General features: G+C 34.9%; 1 protein-coding gene across 2 annotated transcripts in view; it reads left to right on the top strand.

The window, feature by feature from the left end:
* KLHL4 (kelch like family member 4) overlaps window positions 1–23140 on the top strand; it is a 108134-nt gene extending 84994 nt beyond the window's left edge. The window contains exons 7-11 of one of the 2 annotated variants that reach the window (XM_046673548.1): window positions 1167–1391; window positions 5276–5438; window positions 7236–7448; window positions 20082–20253; window positions 21748–23140. In XM_046673548.1, coding sequence (XP_046529504.1) covers window positions 1167–1391; window positions 5276–5438; window positions 7236–7448; window positions 20082–20253; window positions 21748–21807 — 833 coding nt within the window. In that variant the 3' untranslated portion in view covers window positions 21808–23140. The remainder of the gene's footprint in view (window positions 1–1166; window positions 1392–5275; window positions 5439–7235; window positions 7449–20081; window positions 20254–21747) is intronic. The other variant, XM_046673549.1, reaches the window with a different exon arrangement.
* Window positions 23141–24537: the final 1397 nt, after the last annotated feature.

Below are 24537 nucleotides of genomic sequence, written 5' to 3'. Positions count from 1 at the left end.
AGAAAACGTAGGCAGTGCACTCTTTGACATCAGTATTAAAAGGATCTTTTTGGACACCATGCCTTCTCAGAGAAGGGAAACAATAGAAAGAATAAACAAATGGGACTTCATCAGATTAAAGAGCTTCTTCAAGGCAAATGAAAGCAGAATTGAAACAAAAAAACAACCCACTAACTGGGGAAAAATATTTGCAAGTCATATATCTGACAAAGGCTTAATATCCATAATATATAAAGAACTCTCACAACTCAATAACAAAACATCAGACAACCCAATCAAAAAATGGGCTGGAGACATGAACAGACATTTCTCCAAAGAAGATATACTGATGGCCAATAGGCACATGAAAAGATGCTCATCATCGCTGATCATCAGGGAAATGCAAATCAAAACTACACTAAGATATCACCTTACACCCGCTAGAATGACAAAAATATCTAAAACTAATAGCAACAAATGTTGGAGAGGTTGCGGAGAAAAAGGAACCCTCATACACTGCTGGTGGGAATGCAAACTGGTGCAGCCACTATGGAAAACAGTATGGAGATTCCTCAAAAAATTAAAAATAGAACTACCATACGATCCAGACATCCCACTACTGGGTATTTATCCAGAGAGCTTGAAGTCAGCAATCCCAAAAGTCCTATGCACCCCAATGTTTATTGCAGCACTGTTTACAATAGCCAAGATGTGGAAGCAACCTAAGTGTCCAGCAACAGACGGATGGATAAAGAAGATGTGGTACATATATACAATGGAATACTACTCAGCTGCAAAACAGAACAAAATCATTCCATTTGCAATAACATGGATGGACCTTGAGAGAATTATGTTAAGTGAAATAAGCCAGCGAGAGAAAGATAATCTGTGTATGACTCCAGTCATATTAGGAATTTAAAATTATGGACTAAGAACAGTTTAGTGGATACCAGGGGAAAGGTGGGGTGGGGGGTGGGCACAAAGGGTGAAGTGGTGCACCTACAACATGACTGACAAACATTAATGTACAATTGAAATTTCACAAGATTGTAACCTATCAATAACTCAATAAAAGAAAAGAAAAAATAAATAAAATAAAATATAGGTACATAAATATAATGTGAATGATGCCAATTAAAAACTTTTATACAAGTGGTTTTTACCATTGTTCAATATCCCTTTAACAGGTACCACAACAATTGAAAAATATGATCTCAGGACCAACAGCTGGCTACATATTGGCACGATGAGTGGCCGTAGGCTTCAGTTTGGAGTTGCAGTTATTGATAATAAGCTCTATGTTGTGGGAGGAAGAGATGGTTTAAAAACTTTGAATACTGTGGAATGTTTTAATCCAGTTGGCAAAGTCTGGACTGTGATGCCTCCCATGTCAACACACAGGCACGGCTTAGGTAAGAGTTTAATGTTATAGAGGCATAACTTGGAGATATTGCAGGTTTGGTTCCAGACCACTGCAATAAATTGAATATCACAATAAAGTGAGTCACACGAATTTTTTGGTTTTCCAGTACATATAAAAGTTATGTTTACGTTATACTGCAGTCTATTAAGTATGCAATAGCATTATGTCTAAAAAACAATGTACATGCCTTAATTAAGAATACTTTATTGCTAAAGATGCTATAACCATCTTGTGAGTCTTCAGTGAGTCGTAATTGTTTTGCTGGTGGAGGGTCTTGCTTCCATGTTGATGGCTGCTGACTGAGCAGGGTGATGGGTGCTGAAGGTCGAGGTAGCTGTGGTAATTCCTTAAAATAAGATAAGAATGAAGTTTGCTGCATGGATTGACTCTTCCTCTCATGAATGATTTCTCTGTAGCATGTGATGATGTTTGATAGCATTTTACCCACAGTAGAACTTCTTTCAAAATTGGAGTTAGTCCTCTCAAACCCTGCTGCTGCTCTATCAACTAAGTTTACATAATATTCTAAATGTTTTGTTGTCATGTCAACAATATTCACAGCATCTTCACCATGAGTAGAATCTATCTCAAGAAATCACTTTCCTCATCCATAGGAAGCAATTCTTCTTCTATTAAATTTTTATCATGAGATTGCAGCAATTCAGTCATATCTTCAGGCTCCACTTCTAATTCTAGTTCTCTTGCTATTTCTACCACATCTGCAGTTACTTCCTCCATTGAAGATTTGAACCCCTCAAAGTCATCCATGAGGGTTTGAATCAACTTCTTCCAAACTCCTGTTCATGTTGATATTTCGACTTGTTCCCATGAATCATGAATGTTCTTAATGGCATCTAGAAAGGTGAATCCTTTCCAGGTTTTCAATTTACTTTGTCCAGATCCATCAGAGGAATCGCTGCCTATGGCAGCTATAGCCTTACAAAATCTATTTCTTAAATAAAAGACTTGAAAGTTTAAATTGCTCCTTCACCCATGGACTGCAGAATAGATGTGTCAGCAGGCATGCAAACATTAATCTTGTACATCATCAGAGCTCTTGGACGACCAGGTGCATTGTCAATGAGCAGTAACATTTTGAAAGGAATCATTTTTTCTGAGCAGCAGATCTCAACAGTGGGCTTAAAATATACAGCAAATTATGTTGTAAACAGATGTGCCATCACCTAGACTTTGTTGTTCCATTTATAGAGCACAGGCTGTAGATTTAGCATAATTCTTAAGGACCCTAGGATTCTCAGAGTGGTAAATGAGCATTGGCATTGCTGGTTTGTCACCAGCTGCTTTAGCCCCTAACAAGAGTCAGCTTGTCCTTTGACCCTTTGAAGGAAAGCATTGACTTCTCCTTTCTAGCTATGAAAGTCCTAGATGGCATTTTCTTCTAATAAAAGGCTATTTCATCCGCCCTGAAAATCTGTTGTTTAGTGTAGATGCCTTCATTCATTATCTTAGCTAGATCTTATGGATAACTGGCTGCAGCTTCCACATCAGCGCTTATTGCTTCAACTTGCACTTGTATGTTGTGCAGATGGCTTCTTTCCTTAAACCTCATGTGCCAACCTCTGCTACCTTCAAACTTTTCTTCTGCAGCTTCCTCACCACTCTCAGCCTTCACAGAATTGAAGAGAGTTAGTTAGGGCCTTGCTCTGGATTAGGCTTTGGCGTAAGGGAGTGCTGCGGCTGGTTTGATCTTCTGTTCAGACCACTAAAACTTTCTCCATATCAGCAATAAGGCTGTTTGCTTTCTTATTATTCATGTGTTCACTGAAATAGCACTTTTAATTTCCTTTAAGAACTTTGCCTTTGAATTCACAACTTGACTCACTGTCTGGTGCAGCAGGCCTAGCTTTCAGCCTGTCTCGGTTTTCAACCTGCCTTCCTCACTAAACTTATTCATTTCTAGCTTTTGATGTAAAGTGAGAGACATGTGACTCTTCCTATCACTTGAACACATAGAGGCCATTGTAGGATTCTTAATTGGCCTAGTTTCAATATTGTATCTCAGGGAATAGGGACGCCTGAGATGAAGCAGCCTTGTATTAAAAGAGGGAGGGAGACTGAGAAATGACCGATCTGTGGAGTAGTCTGAATGCACGCATATATCAAATAAGTTTGCTGTCTTATATGGACACTGTTTTGGCGCCCAAAACAATTATAATAGCAACATCACAGATCACCATGACAAATATAATAATGAAAAGTTTGAAATACTGCGAGAATTACCAAAACGTGACACATTGACATGAAGTGAGCAAATGCCGTTGGAAAAATGGCACTGATAGACTTGCTCAATGCAGGATTGCCACAAATGTTCAATTTATAAAAAAACGCAATATCTGCGATGTGTAATAAAGTGAAGCACAATAAAATGAGGTATGCCTGAATAGTTTCTAAAGAATGTAAACTTAGAAGAGCTTTATAAAAATTAAATTCAGCTACATATTATTGGGATTTAGCCAAACCGTTTAGTCAAAATGTCTTCAAAATGTTGAAAAGCTTAAGCAAATAGTAAAAGCCTGTGAAACGTTTTTCAGATGTCATACTTGTTAATCCTGCCTCCCTTCTCCCAGTATTTTAAACGCACCCCACTTTAGAAAGGATAAAATCTTTAAGAAGGAATATATTATTGAGCAACATAAAATTACAACAGGTAGTTTTTTTCTAAGCTCAAATTTAGCAAAAAGGGCACTTGATGATGGAGAGACATTGTCTTTCTTGTTAGATGAATCATGTTCTTTCCCATTAGAAGTAAATCTATATTTCAGCAAAAGCATCAGGATACAGGTCCAAGGCAGGGATATTTAGAAAAATCACTTTGATTGAGACCAGCTCTAAGTTATACTTAAGCCAGAGGTTCCCAAGAAGTTTAGGAAAGATGAAGTGGAGACTTCTGGAGCAGTGGGAAACTTTTATTCTCCTAAATGTGTCAGGGTACATCTTTCTTCATGCTAGACTCCATACGTTTTCAATATCATAGAGTTTGTTGGGGAAAAAAAAAGAACAATCGCCTTGTTTTTTAAGAACTTTTACACCAAAAAGTGCTCAGTGCTAAAAAGTGGCAGATCTAGCACTGATGTTGTTTGCCCCAAATTATCTGATGAATTGTCTATGTCAAATGATAGACTATATGATTATCCAGTTGGGTTGTGTCAGTGTGATTCCTAGATGTACCTTGGAAACATATCTTACAGAGAAATCAGAGCAAGTTTTTAAAATCTAATTGATATTACTAACGAGGTAGGAGAGGTGATGAGGACAAAGCACTGAGACGGATTGAGATGGTGAAGAAGGTGATGGGGGAGGGAGCCAATTATGTGAATTCCCAGAACAGATGAGAAGCAGTTAGAAAGGGGCTATTCATAGTATCTAATAGAACAAACTTCCAACTAAACCTCAAAAAGCCCTATTTAGTTATCTCACGGGAATCTTTCTTGATCTCTATAATAAAAAGCAGGGATTAGAAAGACCTACCAGTAAACCCACAATTCTAAGATTTATCTAAGATTCAGTATCATCTCATCTATCGCTTACATTCAAAAAATGGCATTCAAATTATGACAGGAATAAAATCAGCTTCCTTTTTCTATTACATCCCTAGAAATGATGCGTTCCACTACCTCCTTTGACTTCATTATTATGATACCCTTCCATGATATGGTAACTATGCTGGAAAATTTCCTAGGGTTAAAGTACCATATTTAGTTTCATATCAAGATCAGCAAATTATTCATGTGTACACAAAATCATTTAAAAAACAAAAATAAATTTTTAAGGAGTCAGTAGCTTGCAAAACAACACAGTATCCATTATGTGTGACATACCCAAGTGAGCCCTCATGCTATTTTTATCCTTTAGGTGTAGCCACACTTGAAGGACCAATGTACGCTGTTGGTGGTCACGATGGATGGAGTTATCTAAATACTGTAGAAAGATGGGACCCTGAGGGACGTCAGTGGAATTACGTGGCCAGTATGTCATCTCTTAGAAGCACAGTTGGTGTTGTAGCATTAAACAACAAGTGAGTAACCCAACATGCATGCTCTTTCCTCCCAGGTCACGTGGGACAGCATTTCAGTGATATGATCCATCAATCTGTAAGCATTCCCAATGATCAGGAGATCCTAGTTATCAATAATAAAAGGACTTTGTTGAAAACCTTCCTTCATTATGATGAAAAATGCTTGTCTAAAAGGAACATTTAATTGAATATTCCATAGTCCCTTCCTAGTCAAGTGTGGTCCTGGGACCAGGAGCATCAATATTACCTGAGATCTACTTACAAATGCTGAATCTTAGCCCCACCCTAGACCTTCTGAATCAGAACTTGCATTTTAACAGGATCCTCAAGTGACTTATGGGCCCATTAAATTTGAGAAGCACCTTTGTAGGCAAACCAGTTCCAATTTTACCCTCAAGAAGCTACCACTTTTTACATTATGACTAAATCTTATCAAAACTTTGGTCTATCTTTGTAAAAGGGCAGATCTTTTTTGTTCTTTACCATTCACTCTCCTGAGTGTTCAGGGTTCCCAACTCTAGAATTACATCTAGTCCCATCTTTCTGATCACTTGCCTATGACAGCAAACTAATATAGTGAAACCTGATAGTGTTAGAAGTTGCTAGCAGCTTGAATTGTTACTTCCTCCAGGTAATTGTGTGGTTTCTGACAAGAGACCTTTGGAGATAATGACCAACATATAGGAGGGACTTGAGTGATGAGAATTTCAGACACCAGGGTGGGTCAGTGGCAGGAGACAGCCTTATCTATCTGTACTGACTATGCTTAAAGCCAATATCTCATCATATAAATGAGTTCAGTAGAACTTTCGACACAGATGATTTTTAGCACCTTGTAGAAGTAGGGAATGTCAATAGTTAAGAGGAGACTCAGCCTTACAGTGTCTTAGAGCTTAAAATATTCCTAAATCAGATTATCTCTGGCCTGACCTGAATGATATCAGCTTAGTAACACTCTCCTAGCAATTACAGAACAAGCTGAAATCACCAAATTTGACTAATTTTTGTTTTGTTGATTTGCTGTTGTTCACAACTGAGCATGAAGGGCAGTTTTAGACATATGGTTTAGTAAACGTTTATCTTCTTTATTGAGGCAGCATTAAATTTAAATTAGAGCAAAAATACTACTCACCAAAGGAAATAGCATTTTAAAGTTTATGGGATTAATGTTATCACTAATGTATCTTCCTAGGAAACAATCTGGTGTGTAGGTTCTATACTATTCCCTCAGTTGTTTATTGTTAATGTCTTCTTAGTGACAAATGTTTTATATTAAATAGTTTATAAAAACAGGGATTCTAATGCTAGGCAATTGAACCTAGCTAAAGTTGTAGGATTGCTGGAGTTGGTCTTTGGAAACATCCTACTTTTTTTGTTTTTAATTTACAGCTTTATTGAGTTATAATTGACAAATACTGCCAACACTTTTGATATCTCCATTCTTTCTCAGTAGTTAATTTCCCATGGGATCTTTTAATCTAGTATGTCAAAGTAACTTTCACAAAAATGATTAAGTGGGGAGGTTTGAGGTAGGGTAGACCTTGACAGGTGCCGTCAGGTTAACCATCCATTCACAAACTCAGGCCATCCATTACAAAATGCTAAGAGAGTAGAATATATAGCTAAAAACTTGAAATGCTTTGTGCAAGATTCTTTCACTTTCACTCTATGCACAAATTGCAAACACTATATGGAAATTTATATATATATATGTGTATATATATATATATATATATACACACACACACAAACACACACACAAAAACATACATACATACACATTTGTCTTTTTTCCAGGCTATATGCTATTGGTGGACGTGATGGAAGTTCCTGCCTTAAATCAATGGAATGCTTTGACCCACACACTAACAAGTGGAGTCCATGTTCTCCAATGTCCAAAAGACGCGGAGGTGTGGGAGTTACAACATACAATGGATTCTTATATGTTGTCGGGGGTCATGAAGCCCCTGCCTCTAACCATTGCTCCAAGCTTTCTGATTGTGTGGAACGGTAAATGTTTCTATTTATTTATGTATGTACTTATTTGATTATTTATTTTTTCAGAAATGAGAAAGACTTTTGGGCTACCAGAAAGTAGTCTTCCAAACATGTGTTAATCCATTCAGAGGATTAATACTTCGTAAAATTGCACTTACTCCTAGGTTCATAATATTTTGAAGAAATCCCCCAGATGTGTTTTAGATCCATCTTAAAGAATATATTTAAAAAATGCTTTTATTGATAGGGACCTTATAAAATAAAGAGACAAAATAGATGTAAGATTAAAGAAATTTTGTGCAAAGCTATAATCACTCAATCCATTCACCAGCTCAAATCAAAATAACTTTACTGTTCTGAAAATAAAATCAATCTTCAAAACATGAAGACTTACCACGACAAAACATACAGAAAGAATTCCTAAACAGAGATGTTAATAATTTTCTGAACAGTGACTCTATGGCATTAAGTATTTAATTTCCCAAAGCTAACTTCTTTGAATGGGAGACATTAATTTGGATAAAGTGTGATATGTTTGTTAAAATAAGTCATTCATGACATTAAGTTATACTTGCACATTCCCTTTCTAGATAGAATCTATCTACCTATCTCTCTATATATGCAAACATAATAGTTAAATAATATTAACCTAATTAACCAAGTGACAAATTTAAAGTCAGTAAGGTTATCAGAATTCAGAAGACAGAGATGAATATGGGATGGTGTTCTCAATGGAAAATCATACAGTAGGTAGAATTTGAACTTTGTAAGCATAGAAAAGAATGGAGGGAATTTCAGGTCTAGGAAAAAGCATGACCAAAACCATGGAAGTAAACAAGAAAGCTTGGTAGATAAGAGCAGAGACTTTAGGTTGAAATGTAATTTGAAGGGCAGTTCAAAACACAACTAACAGATTGTTTGATAGCCTGAAATGTCAGGGTGAAAGCTTTTGGATTTTACCTTGTAGGCAAAGGGATAATTAAATTTGGGGGAAAGTGGAATATCACAAAGAAAGCAGTTTGGAGGAAATGATCTAACAGTGATATATAGGATAGAATGTAGGAAGAGACTAAAAACAGGAGTAAGAACACTGTTATTTTTCTTCTGAGAAACATATAACTGAAATATAATGGATAACTTTAATACTTTCTTATAGGGAATAATTGAACTGTGGTAGTTTTTTGAAAAAAAGTTTAATCTTAAGAGACCAGCTCCTTGCTACAGTGTATATCTGGAATGCTTCTCCTGAGATCAGTTTTTAAGAGATGCAAACAAAATTTATTTTGACTTTATGCAAAACATAAATAAGGTCAATCATTGCATCAAAATATATTATATAGATTATAACCAATATAAATATATTATAGCCAAATATATGTGACACTGAGATTATCGGTACCAGTTCTCCCCAGTTAACAAAGTAATAGTTGATCACCTCTCTATTAAGCTAGATTATTTTTTAGTGTGGCAAATATACATCACATAAAATTTACCAGTTTAATCATGTTTTTTGAAGAGTGGTACCTGAGCTAACATTTGTTGCCAATCTTCTTCTCCCCAAAGACCCCCAGTACATAGTTGTATATTCTAGCTGTGGCTCCTTCTGGCTCTGCTATGTGGGATGCTTGGCTTGATGAGTGGTGCTAGGTCTGTGCCCAGCATCCTAACCAGTGAAACCCTGGGCCGCCAAAGTGGAGTGTGCCTTTGGGCCAGCTCCTAACCATTTTTAGTTATACAATTCATTGGCATTAAGTACGTTCACATTGTTGTGAACACATCACCATCATGCACCTCCAGAATTTTATCTCCTCAAATTGAAACTTCATTCTCATTAAACAATAAATCCCCCTTCCTCCCTCACCTCAGCCACTGGCAACTGACATTTTACTGTTTCTATGAATTTGACAATGCTACATACCTCTTAAAAGTGGAATCATAAGTACTTATCTTTTTGTAACTGGCTTATTTTACTTAGCATAATTCTTCCTGTTTCATCCATCTTATACTATTTGTCAGATTTTTCTTTTTTAAAGCTGAACAACATTACATTATATGTATATACCACAGTTTGTTTATCCATTCATTCATCAATGGATAGTTGGGTTGCTTCGACCTTTTGGATGTGAATAATGCTATGAACATAGGTGTGCAAATGTTTGAAACTCTTTAAATGCTTTTGGATATATACACAGAAGTGGAATTGCTTTTATCATATGGTAATTCTATTTTTAAATTTTTGAAGAACTTTCATACTGTTCTTCAAAGTGGCTACACCATTTTATATTCCCATCAACAAAGCAAAAGGGTTCCAATATATGCACGTCATCAGCAACACTTATTTTCTGTTTTGTTTTGTTTTGAATGGATTTGAAGTGGTGTCTCTTTGTGGTTGTGATTTGAGTTTCCCTACTGGTTAGTAACATTAAGCATCTTAAGAGGTGCTATTGACCATTTGTATATCTTTTTTAGAGAAATGTCTATTCAAGTCTTATGCCTATTTTTTAACCACATTGTCTTTTTGTTGTTGAGTTGTAGGAGTTCTTTATATGCTGTGTATATTAATCCCTTCTCACATATGATTTGAAAATTGTTTCTCCCATTCTGTGGGTTGCCTTTTCACTGTGTTAATAGTGCCTTTGATGTGCAGAAGTTTTTATTAATTAAATGCAATTTATTTTTTATTTTGTGGCATGTACTTTTAGGGTCATATCCAAAAAAACGTTGCCAAACCTTGTCATGAAACATTTCCCCTATGCTTTCTGATACGAGTTTTGTAGTTTTGGCTCTATGTTCAGGTCTTTGATCCATTTGAATTAATTTTCGCATTTGAAGTAAGGTAAAGAACAAACTTCATTACTTTTCATGTGCTTATCCAGTTTTCCCATCAGCATTTGTTGAAAGGACTGTATTTTCCCCATTGATTTGTCTTGGCTGCACTGTTGAAAATTATTTAACCATGTACCTGACAGTTTATTTCTGGGCCCTGTATTGCACTTCATGGGAGATATAAATATATAAATATACGTATATGTATATATGCACCACACTGTTTTTATTACTGTAGCTGTGTAGTAAGTTTTGTAATCAGGAAATGTGAGAAGTCAAACTTTGTTCAACTTTTTCAAAATTATTTTGGCTATTCTGGCTCCCTGAGATTCCATATGGATTTATAATGGACTGTTTTAATTTTTGCAAAAAATGTTATTGGGATTTTGATACAGATTGCAATAAATCTGTAGATAATTTGGGGTGGTAGTGACATCTTAACAATATTGTGTCTAATCCAGGAACATGAGGTAGCTTTCCATTTATTGGTCTCTTTAATTTCTTCCTTTCGAACGTGGATGCATTTTATTTCTTTCTCACCTATTTGCTCTGACTAGGAGGTTCAATACTATGTTGAATAGAACTGATGAAAATTGTCATTCTTATCTTGTTCCTGATCTTAGAGAAAGAGCCTTCCATCTGTCACCACTGAGTATGATGTTAGCTCTGCGTTTTCCATATATGGCCTTTATTATGTTGAGGTAGTGTTCTTCTATTCCTAGATTGGTTACTGTTTTCATCATGAAAGAATGATAAATTTTGTCATGCAATTTTTTCTGCATCAGTTGAGACAATCGTGTTTTTTACCCTTTCATCCTGTCAATTTGGTGTGTTACATTGATTGGTTTTTGTAATGTGACCCATCCTTGCATTCCAAGAATAAATCCCATTTTATTATGGTGTATAATCATTTTAATAATGACAGTGAATTAATTTTACTAATATTATGTAGAAAATAAGTGTTTGCATCAGTATTCGTTAGAGATATTCATTGGTAGTTTTGTTATAGTGTCTTTGGCTTTGGTATCAGTGTAACGCTGGCCTTATGGTATGAGTTCAGAAGTGTTATTTCCTCATTAATTTTTTGGAAGAATTTGAGAAGGATTGGTGTTAATTCTTCTCTAAATGTTAGGTAGAATTTACCAGTAAAGCCATCTGACCCTAGGCTTTTCTTTGTCAGTAGATTTTTGATCTCCTTACAATTATAAGTCTCTTCAGATTTTCCATTTCATCATGCTTCAGTCTTGATAGGTTGTGTTACTAGGAATTTGTCCATTTCATAAAGGTTATCCAAATTGTTGGCATACAATAGTTCACAGTAGTCTCTTATAATACTTTTTTTCAGTAAAATCAGTACTAATGCCCCTTCTTTCATTTCTGATTTTACTTATGTGAGTTTTCTCTTTTTCTTGTACTCAATCTAGCTAAAGGTTTGTGAATTTTCTTGGTTATTTTGCACAACCAACTCTTGATGTTCTTGATTTTCTCTATTGTTTTTGTATTCTATTATTTTTCTATGCTCTAATCTCTGTTATTTCCTTCCTTATGCTAGCTTTGGGTTTGGTTTCTCTTTTCTAGTTTTCTAAGGAGTAAAGTTAGGTTGTTGATTTTCAATTTTTCTCCCTTTTTAATGTAAGCATTTCCAGCTATAGATTTTCCTCACAGCACTGTTTTCTGTGCATACTATAAGACATGGTATGTCATGTTTTCATTTTCATTCGTCTCAAGATATTTTCTAATTTCCCTTATAATATACTCTTTGACCTATTAGTTGTTTAAGTGTGTGTTTGTTCATTTCCATATATTTGGAGATATTCCAATTTTCCTTCTGCTATTGATTTATAGGTTCATTCCATTGTGAAAACACCTTGCAGGTTTTTAATCTTTTTAAGTTTATTAACACTTGTTTTGTGCCATAACATATGGTCTATCCTGGATAATGTAGAGTGTTCAATTGAGAAAAAATGCATGCTCTTTTGTTGGCTAGAATTTTTCATATATATTTAAGTCCAGTTGGTCTATAATGTTCAAGTTTTCCATGTAGTTATTGAGCTACTATTTGGCTGTTCTATCTACTTTTGAAAGTGGGGAATTAAATTCTCCTATTATTACTGTAGAGCTATTTCACCCTCTAATTCTGTCAATGTTGTTTTCATGTATTTAGCAGCACTGGTGTTTGGTCCTTTTATGTTTATAATTGTTGTATATATTTTTGTGAATTGACACTTTTATCATTATATAATCTGCTTCTTTTTCTTTCATAAAACTTTTGTCTTAAAGTTTATTTTGTATTATATTAATATAGTCACTCCTGCTCTCTTTGGGTTAATATTTGCATAGAATATCTTTTTTCATCCTTTCGCTTTCGACTTGTGGTGCCTTAGATCTAAAATGAGTGTTTTGTAGACAGCATATAGTTACATCCTGGGTTTGTTTTTTCTTAATCCATTCTGCCAAGGCATGCCTTTTGATTGGGGGCTTTAATCTATTTACAGTTAATTACTGAGGACTTAAATGTTGCCATTTGCTTCTTTATTTTCATATGTCTTATATCAATATTGTCCCTCATTTCCTCTCTTCTTGCCTTTGTTGTGTTTAGCTGGTTTTTCATAGGGACAGGTTTCATTCCATTCTCAATTCCTTTTTTGTGTATTCTATAATTCTTCTCTGTGTGGTTACCATGGGGATTACGTATAACATCCTAAAGGTTTGCCAATCTGTTTTAAATTGATACCAACTTAACTTCAATTGCATAAACATACTCTATTCTTTACAGCTCTGCACTCTCCCCTTTGTTATTGAAATCACAAATTGACTTTACATATTGTGTACCCATTAACATAGTTTTATAACTATTTTCTTGCTTTTGTCTTGTAAGACCTGTAGAAGAATAAAAAGTGGAGATGCAAGCCAAAGTTAAAATAACTAGTTGTTATATTTGTCTATGTATTTACCTTTATCAGAGAACTTCATATATATCTAGGACTTTTACTTCCTGTCTAATATCCTTTCATTACAACTTGAAGTACTCCCTTTAGAATTTATTGTAGGACAGGTTTGCCAGTAATGAACTCCTTTGCCTGATGTTTACCTGGGAATGTCTTAAGTTTCCCCATCCTTATGATGGACAGTTTTTTTTTTCAAGTAATTTTATTGAGATCATAATGGTTTATAACATTGTGAAATTTTGGGTGTACATTGTTATTTATAAATTTATGAATATACTTCATCATGCTCACCCCCAATAGTCTGATTATTCTCCATCCCCCTAAATCTGTGCCCCTTCTTCCCTTTCACCCAGCCCCCAATCTCTTTCCCCTCTCGTACCACTAATCTCTTCTCTTTATGTGGTGGATAGGTTTGCCAGATAAAGAATTCTCAGTTCACAGGATTTTTCTTTTAGCACTTTAAATAAGTCATCCACTGCTTTCTATCTTCTGCTGAGAAGTTTTTTGCTCATAATCTTACTGAGGATCACTTGTGTGTCATGAATTGCTTTTCTCTTGCTGATTTCAACATTATCTCTTTCTCTCTGATGTTCAACAGTTTTATTATACGTCTCAATGTCAGTCTCTTTAGGTTTGTTCTACTTTAAGTTCACTAAGATTCTTGGATTCATAGATTCATGTTCTCCTCAAATTTGGGAATTTTTCAACCATTATTACTTCAAGTACTCTTTCTTTGACTTTCTTATTCTTCTTCTGGGGCTCCCAAAATGCAGATATTGATCCACATAATTTTGTCTCATAAGTCCCTACAACTCTGTTCACTTTTCTTCATTCTTTTTGCTCAGACTTGATAATTTCAAATGCCTTGTCTTCAAGTTCACTTATGCTTGCTTCTGCCTACCCGAGTCTCCTACTTAAGTCCTCTAGTGAATTTTTCAGTTCAGTGATTTTATATTTCAGCACCAGAATTTCTGTTCTTCTTTATAATTTATTTTCCTTTGTTGACATTCTCATTGTGTTCATTTATCATTTTCTTGATTTCTTTTAGATGTTTTCCTTTTAAGTATCTCAGCATATATCAGACAGTTAACTTAATGTCTTTATCTTGTATGTCAAATGCCTGTGTTTTTACATGGGTGGTTTCTGCAGATATATTTTGTTCTTTTGAATGAAACTCGTTTTCCTGCTTACTTGTTTCCTTTATGATCTTTTGTTGAATATTGGGCATTTGAAATAATAGATACCTCTCCCAAGCTGCAGACTTGCTCAACCCATAGGAAACCCATCACTAAATAGCAGGTCATGTTTTATACTTGGAACCAGCACAACATAAAGACTTGAGGTCTTCTTGGGCCTTTTCTGAGCTCATGGGCCTCCTGGGCCATTGTGTGTGTTTGTTTTGATCCAATATATACATGGCTGCTTTTAAATGTTTAATTTCCTTAAGAATCTCATCGCTGCTGCTTCTCAGGGCCTTAGCTGCTGTGTTGTAGTCTTCAATCAGTAATCTCTTGCCCCAGGTGTCTATGCATCTATTATGTCCTCACAGCTTTCATGAACCATGTGCACTTCTCCCCATGGTTTTTCCTAGCCAGGGATCTAAGCTGTGCCACTTTTGACTGTCTGAGCTGAGTTAGGCAACAAAGAGAATAATCCCTTAGAAAGCACCCAAATTAGATTGTTGCATATCAGCTCTGCTCTTTTATCTCTGGTTCAAGGAAAGGAACTAAGGCTGGGCAACTGCTTTCTTCAATCCATGTGGTGAGTGCTGGGAGGGGGTGGGACAAGGCAAGTAAAAATGTAACAAAATTTCCTACTGATTTAAATGTAGCTTTTTCACGACTAAGCATTTATTTGGTTGATATGGATCTTTGACTGATTTCCAGAACTCCTACAAAGTTACTTTAGCCAGTCTCTGTGTGTTTATTTACTGTTTCTGTGAGGGAATGAGTTCCCAGAGCTTCCTACTCTACTATCTTGCTGACACCACTCCCCAGTGATACAACATTGAAAAGAAGATATAAACCAAATGAAAATCAGATTGAGTTGCCTGTATATTTAAAAGATAAAGATTAATTCACTCTTTTATTTATATCCAGAAGCACAATGATGAAATTATATATAATTACTAATGGAAAGAGCCTTGAAAACCTAGTACATCCCTATCACCATACAGAAGTGAAAGTTGAAGCCCTCTCTGGTTAAATGACAAACAAATGGCAAAAAAACTTTTTCATATAAGTAGAGTTTGTAGAAGTTTGGAAACCAATCATATTTCACTTTCCATTTCAGTATAAAACCAAAAGTTCAGTATATTACACTCAGAATAACTGATAGAAATAAACTTCAAGCCAATAATTTCTACTTTTATTGACACAGAATTTCATCACGTGTACCAAATTTTAAGCCTTTATCCTGTATATGTGTGTGTGTGTGTGTGTGTGTATGCCTGGAACTAAGGGGAATCATGTTTCACTTTTAGAAAGACCAGAAGAATACAATAGACTCAATATTTGTTAAAATTCATTGTAAGAAGTTGAGAAAAGGATATTCTATCGAAATTTTAAATTGCCTAGACAATTTATTGATGCCTTCTATAGACCACAAAAGATTATAGAAAACACAAAAGGTTAGCTACAAGCCCACCTGTCAATATATACATGCATTAAAAAAACCTATACTTGTATTAAAAAAAGTAAGTGTAGTTTTCATTTTAAGTGATGGTATCTAGGCATTGAATTCTATTCTTATGCCTAAAAATATTTATGTTTCTATACCTGAGAATAACTAAGCCTCATCTTTATAAGACTGTTGGTAATGCACAAGACTAAATCATCTCTTAAGCTAAACAGACAATATCAGGAATTATTATATTTGGGAAAACTTGCTTTGTTCAAAAGTACAAAAAATCCATGTAAAACTAATTATGCTATTTCATGTTTCCATTAATACTTAAAACTATATTGGACTGATAAGTCCATGGGAGGGAGAGTTCCAAGAATGATATTGGTGTGGAGAATTCATGTTGTTCTATAGAGAAATATTAGAAATTCTCTAAAAGGATTTTATACAAAATAACACAATACTCTACAAAATTGTATCTAGTAAATAAAAAGTCATCAAGATTTGTTACTATGAAAATCAAACCTGACTTAACAATATTTTCTTCTGAATTAAAAGTTAAAGCATGTAAATATATATACAGAGAGACAGACAAAACTCTAAGCCCTTATATGGGGCTGGCCCCGTGGCCGAGTGGTTAAGTTCGCGCGCTCCGCTGCAGGCGGCCCAGTGTTTCGTTGGTTCGAATCCTGGGCACGGACATGACACTGCTCATCAAACCACGCTGAGGCAGCGTCCCACATGCCACAACTAGAAGGACCCACAACGAAGAATATACAACTATGTACTGGGGGGCTTCGGGGAGAAAAAGGAAAAAAAATAAAATAAAATCTTTAAAAAACTCTAAGCCCTTATACTAACAATTTTCTTGTAAGGAATCCAAATTAGTAAGACACTTTCTTTATATATACTAGATCCATGCTTTTTTTTCTATTGCAGTTAAGGAGGCTTCTTGTTGAATCTTAGTGGTATAACATGTGTTGCATTTTCTTGCTTCCTTGTATCTAAATGTATAGGACTACAGAACTTAGGTTTGGTTCAAAAAAGTGTACATTTCATAAGGAAAATATCTAGAATACATACAATAATTTATTTTTTTTGTTTTTTTTTCTTTGTGCATACCCAAAGCCCTAGTACATAGTTGTATATTCCAGTTGTAAGTCCTTCTAGTTCTTCTATGTGAGCCAGTACAACAGCACAGCTACTGACAGATGAGTGGTGTGGTTCCACGACTGGGAACTGAACTTGGGCCACCAAAGCCGAGTGCACTGAACCACTAGACCATCAGGGTTGGCTCCATAAAATATTTTAATTAAATCACCATGTTCTCTCCCATTATTATGCCACATTTTTCCTGGCTTTACTGCAGGAACCCCTGAAATGGTGAAATTCTCTGTTAAGACCTGAAAGAGAGAGGAATTGGGCTGCATTTTAAAACTATAGAGTTCACAGTAAAATTACCCTTACATTGGCTTGAAGTGTTTATACCAATTTAAATAGGCATTGATACATACAACTGGAAAAAATATAAACTCAGTTCATATTTTTTTGATTTAGAAAAGTTCATAAGGCAGACTACAAAATTAAATATTTACATAGTCTAATAATTACATGTCTAAGTTTATTTACTGACATACTTACATTTCCCTATATACTTATTTTTTAAAAAAATTCAGATACGGGGCTGGCCCCGTGGCTGAGTGGTTAAGTTTGTGCACTCCGCTGCAGGCGGCCCAGTGTTTCGTTGGTTCGAATCCTGGGCGCAGACATGGCACTGCTCATCAAGCCACGCTGAGGCAGCATCCCACATGCCACAACTAGAAGGACCCACAACGAAGAATATACAACTATGTACTGGGGGGCTTTGGGGAGAAAAAGGAAAAAAATAAAATCTTTAAAAAAAAAAGTCAGATACAATTAAAAAATTTTTTAAAGGGTTAAAAGACACTTCACAAGAACCAAAAAAGGTACAGTATACTAGTTAAAAGCACTGGATTTAGAATCACACAGATCTGAGTTCAAATCCCATGTCTACTATTTGCAAGTTATGTGACCTTGACCCAGTTACTTTACATCTCTAAACATCAGTTTCCTCATGTGAAAAACGCGAGTAATTATAGAATCAACCACATAGAGTACAGTATAATAAATGTTAATGTGCTTAGCACAATGCCTGGCACATATTAAGTACTTGATAGAAGTTAGTTGCTGGTATTGGTTTTGTTTATATTATTTTTGTAATCAGTGTTATTGTTATTACCATTATTATCCCCTTATTAACATTTTCCTTGAAAAGATCTTGAGAAAATGGCTAGGGCTAAAGTATAATTTTCAAAAGATTATAATTACGACTTTCATACAAATATAACATTAACATGTGTCAAAGATTTTGTTTCATTAATTAGTGAAGTAACCCGTAACATGTTAAAACTGGTTCGAAACAGTCTCTGAAGTAAAGGCATATAGACAATTAAGAATGCTGAAAAAAAACTGTTAATAGATGCAAAACTAGTTAATATCCTATAGGGGATAAAAAGCAATCTTTTGAGGTCATCATTTAAATTAAAGGTTTCTAAAACCATCACATAAGCTTATGTTGGTTGGGTCAGAGATTACTATTTCTATAATGTTGATGAGAAAATGGAGGCAAAGAAGTCAAGCAAATTATCCCTAATTACCCTAAGTGGAGGAATAAGTTCATGATTAATTCTCTTTACTTTCAGGCTCATTTTATTTCCACGATAAAATATGCACTTATATTCAAAGCAAGAAGAGACAGAAAATCAAAAGATAAACAAAAAAGGAGGAATGTGATGCTATTTTAATTTGAAAGTAGTGTAGTGGCTAACTTTTTCTTTAATAACTGCTTTTGTTTGTCTTTACAGAAAGTAACCATATTGCCAATGTTTTTTTCCTCAAAAGATTCAACATTCCCTAAACCCGTCTATTAATCAGGCAGTATCCAGATTATATTAACATTAGCCTGATTTTTGAACATTACCATGTAAATGCATAAAAGTCTTGGGTTTTGGATGCAAATCTGTAAGGAAATCCTTCTGTGAGCCCTGGTTAACCATACATATATGTGTGTGTGCTTTGTTGTCTGAGTGCAGCATCAATTAACAATGGCAATTGTGTGGAAGATTCAGCTTAACTAAAGAATACAACTATGAATTTTCTGGTTCTGAGTTTTATGATAACATCAGAATTTAAGGTGATATGCTACATGACACTCAACAATATGTACTGAATATTGACATTATCTTAATTATTGCCGATTTCAGAATTCATTAAAAATATTACTGGATCTGACACCAAGTTCATAAGAAAGCTGGGGTCAAGTAATTTAGAATATGATTAACAAGATAAGAACAGATTTAAGAGGGGTAATAGAAATACAAGGAAATTAATAAAATGTAATAAATTAAAATCTTTTTTGTAAAAGAAATCTTTGTCACTGAGTTTTACAAATGGGACAATGTAAAATCAGAGAGCATTTGCATGTATAATTACATGAGTTTTCTTTTATTATTCACCCCTTGTAGATTCTAGTATTATGTAATTTTTTTAAGTTTAAATTTTAGGAAAGAATTCCTGGATTAGACTATTACTTACTGAATTGTTTTTCATTTTGCTTACAGAAAAGATCTGGGGATAAGGGGTCAACCAGAAAAATGGAAAAAAATCCTAGGCTCCTATGAAGATAAATAGAAACTTTGATAGAGGAAAAAGATAGGATAAGACTAAGGTTATTCTAACTACAAACAGTATCAATACCAGAATACTACCTTCTATAACACAGAAAGGCAATTTTATTCAGATTTACTAAAATGTAAGCTCTCATACAACCAGGATTAGACCTCTATTGTGTAGGATTTTGATAAACAAAAAACAAGGAAAAACAAAAGCTCTACAACCAGCATAATAAATGAGAGAGGGGGCATTGTTCACATAATGTTAAGATGCTAACCTGTGACATTTCCCCATAGAGAATCTGAGTACTGATGGAAGAAATGCATGGTATTTGGAAAGGAAGTACATTTTTGATATGCTTTGAGTGACCTCTGGTGGCTGAAGAGAATTTTGTCGTGTACTTATCCTTAACATTTACTAGTCAAACTACACTTGGTATTTATAAGTTGTTTTTAATTGATTATATTAGATAAGTATATATTTTATTAATGCCTATTATTTTTAATTTTAACATTACTGGACTTCCTCTCTCATATGTCTTCCTAAACCTCTTAAGGTATGATCCAAAAAGTGATTCATGGTCAACTGTGGCGCCTCTGAGCGTTCCTCGAGATGGTGTGGCTGTATGTCCCCTTGGAGAAAAACTCTATGTGGTTGGAGGATATGATGGACATGGTTATGTGAACACCGTTGAGTCGTACGATGCACAGAAAGATGAATGGAAAGAGGTATTCTCATGAAAAGTAATCAAATTGGTATACTTCGGGTTTTAATAAAGAATTTAAAAATATAAGTTTGTAATTAATTCCATTTGTTTCCTCTCTGGGCCCTAACCATAATCTTTTAGTGAAATGTGTAGTACACACTTTATCTATGCTATAATTATTAGTTGATCTAGTTGATCATTAGCATGATCGTTTGGTCCTTACATGAAAGGGGACAGAATATTGGCTTGTCTTCATGGACTCATTCCTTTCAAGAAAAGTGAATCATATTCCCTAATTCAAGAGCTTTACCCTCTGACCAACTTTCTATGTATGTATTATGACTTGAGAACCAAAAAGTAATGTCCTCTTCCACAAATGCCTGCCCGTTCGTAATGCCTGGTGCCCAGGAGAAAAATCCTTCCATCCTATCCTTGTAGAGATTGTATAAATTGCAACACTCCTAATTCCAAATAAGTCACTCAAGGAGTTTACCGCACAGTAAAAGACTGTAAGTAAACCCTCTCAAGAGTGGTGCGTATCTAACAGGAGAAATTCTAAAGAGGGTACAAGAACCGGCACTGAATGGATGTCTCGGGGATGCTAAAGGCAAACCTGATGCTTCTGATGGTTTTTCCAGTGATAGCTCTAGATTTATTCCAAAATATCTAATGGTGCTTTGTTAATTAAATGATGGATTAATCAAAAATGAAATATGATTAACTCTTCCCCATTACCATAAACAGGCAAACATGGTATTTGGTATCTAACTTCATCTTCTCTTATACTGATTTCATGATGCTCTGTATTCTACATAGTAAGCTTGTTACTGTTCTAAATAAATATGTGTTAATATAATGACAGCTCATTATGAGTTTCTGTCTCTTTCCTCCAACAATTTGATTCATTAAGACCCTGAGAAACACTCAAATTCTGCCATGTACATAGCTCCTTACTTTATCACTGCTTAGAAGCAGCTAGAAATAGAATAAAAAATTTTAGCAAACTAGGAGTTAGGTCAAATACAATAATCAAAATGTTTATCTAAGCTTGTGGAATTTCCTTTTCTGAAAATTTTAGATCAATAGCTAAGAGACCTAGATACTATTCCAGGCTTTTCACTGTTTCATTGTGTGACTTTCAAAATAGAACTAACAGATAATGGGATTATAACTATTATATGCCAAATTATTGTCATTTGTTATCTCACTTAACCCTAACAAAAACTTTGAAGGATGAGCGGTATTAGCTGTGATTTTTCAAAGGAGAAAATTATCACAGAGGTGAAACTTACCCAAGATCACCTGCCTCCCATGCTCAGGTCTACATCATTTTAAAGACGATGTTCCTTCCACCACACTGGACTGTTAGTAGGGCTGCATTTTCCCTTATCTTTACACAAGGTGAAGAATGGATCAGAATAGCTAAGGACTTTTTCAACTTCAATGTGCTGTATTATGCTAAAGACAGAGTTCATCCAAACAGCATTTCTTTCCTTGTTTTTGTTTTTTGTGTTAGGAAATTCCTGTGAACATTGGAAGAGCTGGTGCATGTGTTGTGGTGATGAAGCTACCATAAAACTATCTTTTTCAAAGGGAAGGAAACTGGATAATTTCAAGAAATGGAGTAGGAAGAAAAAAAAGGAAGAACAAACTTGTTATTTCCCTCAATTAGTAATTAAACATGAAAATTCTTGTGTCACTTTAATATGTAGTTACAACTGCTCTCATTTGTGAAGCCAAAACAAGTTTTCAAACATGAATTACATGTAAGTGTTAAATGTGTGTGTTGTCATAGCTGATAATATAAATGGAAATCCAATAGTCTAGCTTTAGCCTCATTACTTTAACATGTTAAAATGGTTAAGGGAAATTGATAGTGGCCAAGGTATGAAAGGTCATAAAAACATTGGTAATTTTTAAGTTAAAAGTTTGAGAAGTTAAAAATATTTTATGTTTCAGAAAAAAGGTACTCTATTATTATCTGAAACATAACTAATATAAAGAGAACATCTAAGGTTTAAAATATAAAGTCTGATTTTCAGTAAAACGTTATTCTCTTGTTTAAACACTATCCCAAATAGCTGAATAATACCTCACGTTTACCAAGAGGAAAGCTTTCACTCTGTTGAGGCTAGAAAAACAACCAAACAATAGCTCATTGACACAGTTTGTTATGCTGGTCACAGTATGTTTAAATTTTCACAGACTTACTCTTTTACAGTGCCATCTTCCAAAGTACACATATAGATTTGGTATCCCTTAACATGTTGTCTTGGTAAATTTGCTACTCGTAAAATATTATTATAATTTCCTATACACAATCTGTGCAGTCAAATAGTGAATATCATATTTATACAAACTGTGACCTCAGCTTTAGAGTGTCAGGGATTCACTTTCTAGAAAATAATAGTCTCCTTAAACATTTCAGTAAACTCTGTAAACACCTACCATTAAATTAAACGAGTTTTAAAACACAAAACAATTTTTAAAGTGCAGTAAAATTGAGAAGATATTCTAGAATATTAATACACGAAAACACCAAAATGTTCAATATCCATGGTTAATTCTATAATTATCTTTTACGTACCAATACATGCTTTTCTGTTAAGGTATACTCATCCAGTAGAAAACATGACGGATATATCCACTACAAAAAACACACAAAAAAAATGCTAGTTGGGTATTATTTTACTATTAAATTCTTGCTTCCGTTTATTGCATTATAAAAATATTTAAGATGGAATGTTGAAAAAATTTCTTTATGAAAGTAATTTTCAACTAAATGTACGATTTTAGAATTTCTGTAATATGTTCTTTTAAACAGGCTTTGTATTCTAGTATGTAAAACCAACAAATAAAATCCAGAGAGACACATAAAATGTACTATTACCTTTTAAGTTTTAAAAAAGAGCAACCTAAGTTGTACCGAAATATTTGTACTTTGACAAATTGAATTGAAATAAAATCTATTTCCTCTGATTATAAAGAGTGTGGCTTTAGATTATGTCAAGTACAGCTTGGATGACTTTTTGGTATTTATTGTCCCAATAGTTAAAATATTTAAATACAAAAATAAAATTCCCCTCCTTTGTTTCTTATCCCTGCCATCATCTTTAATTCTAGAGGACTATAGATATCTTCAGTTCTAGGGGTACAGATGGAGGCATATAGATGCCATAAAAAAATAAACACACACACACAGGTCTGTTGGATCTTTAAACTCATACCTTATCCAAATCAATGTAGAAGCAGAGTGTCACGGAAACCCAGAGCACAGCTTGGCCTGTCAAGTTAAACAGGAGTGTGAGCCAGTAGGAAAAGAAAAGATCAAAGGACCTACCACAACCCAGCTTGCCAATGCTCTAATCACACCTAGATGGCACCAGTAGGGAGACTGTTCCCAGAGTCATGCTTGGTAAGGCAGGTGAAGACTGAATCCCATATTCTTGATGGTCCAGTTGGGCTTCCTTCATTTTGATCAGGTATTGACCAGGAGGAGAGAGATGTATGTTGCCCAGGGCTACTGCTGCACCAACAGCCTTTGAAAATAATGTTTGGGCCACTATGGCCTAGCTGGGATGCCAAACTCTGAGCAGATCTGAGCAGTTAGAATAGAGAGCTGCATAGGCTCAGGACACTAAAACATAACTGTACTTCCCTCAGTCAAACCTACTTGGGAAAAGGAGTTATAGAGTCAGGCCCCTTGCTACCACAGCATAGTGGAGATGACTGATCAGACTTGTTTAAGCTAACAAAGATAAGAAAAGGAGTTATTAATTTATATATTCTTTCAACAAATGTGAGGTCTTACAAATGTAGACACTATACTCAGATTGGAAAGAAAATGTTGGTTCTTGATTTTTCTGTAATCACTATGACCGTGCTCAGGATCCCTGACTCTGCAGGCCTCGGCCTGTATCATAACTCCTCTCCAGACAACACTATCAGCTACTCTCCCTGTGTTTCCATAGGGTGTGCAGGAACTTCTGAATCCCTTCTATATCACGCAGGAGCTGAAGGAGAATCTGAGGAAGTAAACTCGGTTCCTCCCTCTGCTTTACTATGCCATCCATAAACTTGGTTCAGATGTGGTTGCTGCCCCATTTTGATATGAGGAACACTGAAAAGAAGTCTCCTCTGACAATCCCAAATGGGGTATAGAGCAAAAACTCCTCTGATTTCAGATTTTTCCTTAAGCTCTCTAACAAGAATCCTACCCTGAGATCTTAGTTCAGGAAAAGATAAAACACCCATGTTTCGTCAGCTGTCATCATTCTGTCTTTCTCTGTCATCATCTCTCTTATCA

Source organism: Equus quagga, chromosome 10, assembly GCF_021613505.1.
Source record: "Equus quagga isolate Etosha38 chromosome 10, UCLA_HA_Equagga_1.0, whole genome shotgun sequence".
Taxonomy (NCBI): Eukaryota; Metazoa; Chordata; class Mammalia; order Perissodactyla; family Equidae; genus Equus; species Equus quagga.
The sequence above is the reverse complement of the archived record's forward strand: the minus strand, read 5'-3'. Positions and strand labels throughout refer to the sequence as shown.